Source organism: Ruditapes philippinarum, unplaced genomic scaffold (genome assembly GCF_026571515.1).
Source record: "Ruditapes philippinarum isolate M1 unplaced genomic scaffold, ASM2657151v2 ctg13115_1_1_1_1, whole genome shotgun sequence".
Lineage (NCBI taxonomy): Eukaryota > Metazoa > Mollusca > Bivalvia > Venerida > Veneridae > Ruditapes > Ruditapes philippinarum.
Window position 1 is genome coordinate 13838 of NW_026862228.1, and position 5699 is coordinate 19536.

The following is a 5699-nucleotide window of genomic DNA, read 5'->3' on the forward strand; positions in this document are numbered from 1 at the left end:
ATAAACACACCAATTAAAAATAATTCATTTAAAAATTCAAACAGCTTTGATGCTAGTGATAATTGTTATTAATGTAATTATGCAAATGTGCTATGGTTGTTGATTGGTTATAATACATGTCTTTAATCAATTCAGTTATTGTCTCAAATTACATGCATTCAATTCGGCGATTTTAACAACTTTACCGGTAAGTGTCTTTATTGACAAAACTTATCAGGGTGAAATATTTGAAATATACTTTATTAAATTTTTATGCTTGTATCACTCGTGAGAAAAAACTATTAGCAACGGCACTGTTGAAAAAGAGTTCAAGCTTATATACCTACCAGGGGTGTTGGGATAAGAAGCAGAGTAACAGTGATAGGAAATGGCAATTATTCGTATGAAAAACCCTCATGTGCCTCATACAGTTACATGTTTACTGTTTCATATGTTTATGGTACATTGAAGATTAATGTAAAAATTGTTATACTCAGACAATATCATATGTTTTGTTCTTTTTTCTTTGTATTCCATGGTATATCATTAGGTATACCCATCCACACAATTGGTTTTATACATTTTCCTATCATTGTGCTTTGAACCAAAATATACCCAAATACTGTACAGTACAGTACCATTAAAGCTATATCAAATTTTCTAAAAAAATAATACGATGGACACTTGTTTGAAATTTCAACAAAATTATACCCTAAAAATTTGTATGAAATTTCAACAAAAATATACCCTAAAAATTTAAATGCAGACAACAAATTTTATCATATCTTTATTTTAATTTGCAAGTATATTCAGTGATGAACCTAGATAAGCAAATGTCACAAGTTTATTTTCTTACAACAACTGAACTGCCAAATTTAATGGAATAAATGAAAGTTATAGCTGACTAAGTCATATTATTTTATTAATATTAACTCTTTTTCACATTATAATCTGTGTTTCATATAAACAAAAATTGGATGTATTTGGGTATTTCGTGCCGCCGTAATTTCACTGAATGGTTATGATGTCACTTTAATGTTTCAGTCTTTTTTAAGCATGTTATGGGTTCGATATATCTGAATATTACTTGTACGAGTTTCTACTCGATTTTGGAATTAATCAAGAATTTCACTATATTCGAAAATCGAGCAGGTTGGTTAAGAATAAAGAATATTGTTCGATCGAGGTATTTCAGAATTTAATCGATTACCTCATTTCATGTACAAACATGGCGGACACGAGCTCTCTACTCACCGTTGGTGGTGACAGAACAACAGGCCAGTCTGTTCGAACACAAAATGGTATGTTTAAATTTTAGATCCTAACCGTTCAATATTTTTCTATTTTATCTTTTAAAGCTTTATTTCCTTCAATTTCCGTTGGTTTTTGTTCAATTATCAGATGCGGCTCTAAACACATGGTCGAGAAGCTTCCACTGCTGTTACTGGGTGGGTGGGGAGTGGTAAACAAAAACTTTTAGTACCAGGGGTGCAAAGATAGGCTTGAACCCGTGTTATGATATATTACGATATAGGCGACGTATATTGCAGTATATTTTCGATACACTGATAATGAGAAACTGTAGTCCATTTTTTGTTAGGTTTTAATAAAAAAGCCCAAATTTTACTATGAAAAAATCAAATGCATAAAGGGCTATATCTTGGATTAGACCCCGGGTTCTAAACCAGGAGTATATATAAGGTTCATTCCGTTTTCTTTAGTGTATTATATGAAAGTTTTACTCCTGAAAAATACATAGGGGTCTAAACCAGGAGATTGCCGCTTATTCCATCATGAAAAAGGACAACAGCTCTGATCTTTAATTTCATTTGCTTGTCGTGTTCAGCTACAGGTATAACTTCTTAAAGCATACCCTTTTCTTATTGAATTTTGTATGATATAATTATATTCTTTGTATGATATATATAAGAATTAGATCTATGTATTTTCGGTTTCAGTCATGGCAGCATCCTCCATTGCCAACATTGTTAAAAGTAGTCTTGGACCAGTTGGGCTTGACAAGATGCTGGTGGATGATGTTGGGGTAAATATAAATAGACTTATTTGATGGCCACTAAAATGATATTTATAAGGCCATCCACTTAAATCTGTTTTGCAGATGCTATTTTTTAATGTTATGTCAAGAAAGGCATTTTTTCTATGCTGATACGAATAAGAATAATGCTGGTATCCAGGGCCCAAACACCATTTTTGGGGAAGGGGCCTCAGCCTTTTCTTGGGGAAAAATATGCGTGATTTTGGCATACTTTGGCAAAAGAGGTCTCAAATTAAACACAAACTTTTAACAAGTTCTTCAAAATAGATAAGCAAAAAGCACGGGGAATTACTAATAATGCAGTAAAAGACCTTAATTCAACACCATCATTTAATTTTGTTCTAAATTTTATGGGAAATTTCAAAAGACTGGAGAATTTTGGGGATCACACTGGGGGAAAAAAAGAGGCTAGTTTAGTTGGGGAAGCAGCCTATATTCGGTCTCTACAAAGAAGGGTTTTTTGGCCCTGGTATCATATATCATCACTAAGTTTTGATTAAGTGCAACAGTGTGACTTAAAACCAACACCATTGAAAATGAAGAAAATGAGTATTAGAAATGAAATTACGATTACCAATTTGCAGGATGTGACTATAACAAATGATGGTGCAACAATATTGAAGTTGCTTGAAGTAGAACATCCAGCAGCCAAAGTGTTGGTAGAGCTTGCTGATTTACAGGACCAAGAGGTTGGAGATGGTACAACATCAGTTGTAAGTTCTTGCATTATATATGGTTTACCATTAATTTAAAGTTTCAAGCTAGTCCAAGTTAGTATTGTAGGGTAAGTCAAAGTTTGGCTTGCTTTTGTGACACTCGTGAATGCTGCAGTACAAAGCCTGGTAAAAAAGACTTGTCCAAGAATGCTTCGAGTTTGACATTAACTTTTTCAACCGCTAGACATTTAGCCCCAGTAGTTCAGAAATTTTACTCAACCTGACTTGGTTTTTAACTTACAGATTGAACAGCATGGCAAGAGCTTGTTACATAGTTTGCCAACAACCAATAAGATACTTGTCACCCTTGATTTATTCATAAATTAATAAAATTAGATTTTCGGTTTAGCAGACTTGTCTGCAAATAAATTGATTATACATGTACACTGTTTAAGTGAAGATGATAGTAATTTTCTGATGAATTTTCTTACTAGATCAATCAGACCAGTTACATAATTATGGATTTAAAAAACCAAGACCATCCAGTGATTTTTGGTCATATGTTAATGTCTAAATCTGTTGCTGTTGAAAATTTAAATATTATCATTAATTATACAAAATTCACTACTCTCTCACAGATATAGTTCAGTGTTCACACAGATACAGATAGAGTTCAGTGTTCACACAGATATAGACCTTTTTCCAGACTTCCCGAAAGTTAAAAAAAGTGTCAGACATTTGGTCTGACAAACCATGAAAATCTGTCAGACGGAATGAAATTAATCAAAATCAAAGGAAAACTTGTGTTTGTATACTATTTCTAAGACACGTTTTTAATTTTTTACACTGTAAAAATTCTCAGTCTGTACAGTGCATTTTCACCTCCTCCCTGTCGTAAACAATTCACAGTCCTGCTTCCATTTTTCATTAAATTTTGTCTCTGGCCCAGTATTTTCATCCTTTTATTGATGTTCTGCGCGCTCCTCCGGCATAGATTTTTTTCCCCAGGTTTGGCACCTTTAGCGATGCCATTTTGTATACATGCAACTTTGATAAAAGCTGGACAGTCGCACCGATCAGGAATAAAAAATCGTCAGACCTACTCAAAATTTATCGGACATGTTCGTTGGACCGATGTATTTCGGGAAGTCTGTTTTTCCCATTATGTGGGAAAACAAAATTATGATATTTTTTGTTTGTTTCAGGTAATTATTGCTGCTGAACTTCTGAAGAATGCAGATGAACTTGTGAAGCAAAAAATACACCCTACATCTATTATAAGTGGCTACAGACTTGCTTGCAAGTAAGAAATTTACACATTTATAATGTACATAATTATTTATGTTGTCTAAATGTTGATTGTGATTGTATTTTATGTTGTTTTGTATATACTGAGGCCCGCATGGAAGATCGGGAAATTGAATGTGTTAGCCTCATTAAATAAAGTTGTTACTTACTTACTAACCTGAAGCCTGCTAGCAGCAACGAATTCTGTCAAAGCAACTAGTGCAGACCAAGATCAGCCAACACATTTGTCCTGTCCCATCATGGTCAGCACTGTTTGCTACTCAGTCAGTAATTGTATTGAAATTATTCCTTAACACAATGAATTTGTGCAGATTTAAAGTTAAACAAGTATATTTCAGCTATTGAGTGTGATAAGGGTTAAATGGTTGTTAAAAAAAATAATTTTTAGCTTTCATTTCAAAATTGATTATCTATCTGTTTTCTCTTAAAATGATAAAAATTTAAAAAAAAATGATGAAAAATTTAAATGTACAAATTAAACCAACAAAGTAATATTTAAAGAACAAGTCTGAAGGTAATTTCATTTTAAATGACGGGAACTCGTATTGTATTAAAGTTTTCAATTTGCTGATGTTTAGAGAATTTGAATATTACACGATTTTAGCACTGTTGCCTTACCTGGTATTGTTTCTTTTTTTCCAGGGAAGCATGTAAATATATCCAGGAGCATTTGACATGTAATGTTGATGACCTTGGGAAGGAGAGTATTATTAACGCAGCCAAGACGAGTATGTCAAGTAAAATCATAGGACCGTATCCTTTTGAATAGTGCATATAAATATTTCTGAATTTTTAAAAAAAAAATTAATTGATAAATGACTACTTTTAAAGCCTCTTGACCATGGACAAGTAGTTTATTTTGCCACCTTTAAAAATATCTTTGTTTTCCAGCCAAGTTTTGGTAGGGTTGGTAGTTGGGTAAAATATTTATTAATTTATTAAATAAATTTTGTATATCTAAGGTCTATATTTTGTGTGTTCGCGTGTGTGTAGCTGCAATTTTTGTGGGTTGGTAGCAGGATGGAAAATACAAAGATATATTTGCAGCCGTGTTGCTGACACTCGTGTTGTTTAGAACCATAATGTTCCTACACAAGTGCCTGAAATAATGCACATGGGGGGGATGGGGGGGTTGTCTTGAGTTTCATTTATCCGTCATAGTAGTATTAGCATGACTTTCAGAACAAATAGGGAGATAAAAAAATTATCACTGAGTCTTAATGATGATTGTAGCAGAATGAGACCATGTATTTTATGATTAGTTTATATTGACACATTGCACTTTGAAAACAACTAGATTTCTGTATTTAAATTTCCCATTCAACTTGCTTTTGGGTGCTTTACTTCACCTTCAAGTATATACACTGGGATAAAGTAAAATGAAGAACATGCAATTTGTCTTATTGACCAATGCTAAGCATGTTCGTCGAACATACGTTTATATTGAGATAAGTTTTCATTGCACAGGATTGAATTTAGGTTTGTTAATATATCATGGCTTACACGTGATAGAACAAATCCCCATTCAACTTGCCTTAAGGTGCTTTACTTAGTCTTTTGGTATATACACTGGGGGAGAGAAACATGTTAAACATCATGTTGGCATTGATGTGTATGTAAATGCTGAAATGTTTGACTAACAGACTTATTATGCCCCCATTTCGAAGAAAAGGGGGTATATTGCTTTGCACTTGTCGGTC

At 33.1% G+C, this 5699-nt stretch overlaps 1 protein-coding gene across 1 annotated transcript; it reads left to right on the forward strand.

The window, feature by feature from the left end:
* The first annotated feature begins 1135 nt into the window (after window positions 1-1135).
* On the forward strand, window positions 1136-4768 carry LOC132718336 (T-complex protein 1 subunit alpha-like). Its single transcript, XM_060702038.1, has 5 exons — window positions 1136-1280; window positions 1938-2023; window positions 2620-2748; window positions 3897-3994; window positions 4642-4768. Exons 1-5 carry the CDS (start codon window positions 1208-1210, stop codon window positions 4766-4768), a joined length of 513 nt encoding a protein of 170 aa, XP_060558021.1. The 5' UTR covers window positions 1136-1207.
* Window positions 4769-5699: the final 931 nt, after the last annotated feature.

Excerpts from the sequence above, each read along its gene's own strand:
- LOC132718336 (XM_060702038.1), top strand. The coding sequence starts at position 1,208 with ATGGCGGACACGAGCTCTCTACTCACCGTTGGTGGTGACAGAACAACA. Across the intron at positions 2,024-2,619 it reads TGCTGGTGGATGATGTTGGG|GATGTGACTATAACAAATGA; the intron begins GTAAATATAAAT and ends ACCAATTTGCAG. Across the intron at positions 2,749-3,896 it reads GAGATGGTACAACATCAGTT|GTAATTATTGCTGCTGAACT; the intron begins GTAAGTTCTTGC and ends TGTTTGTTTCAG.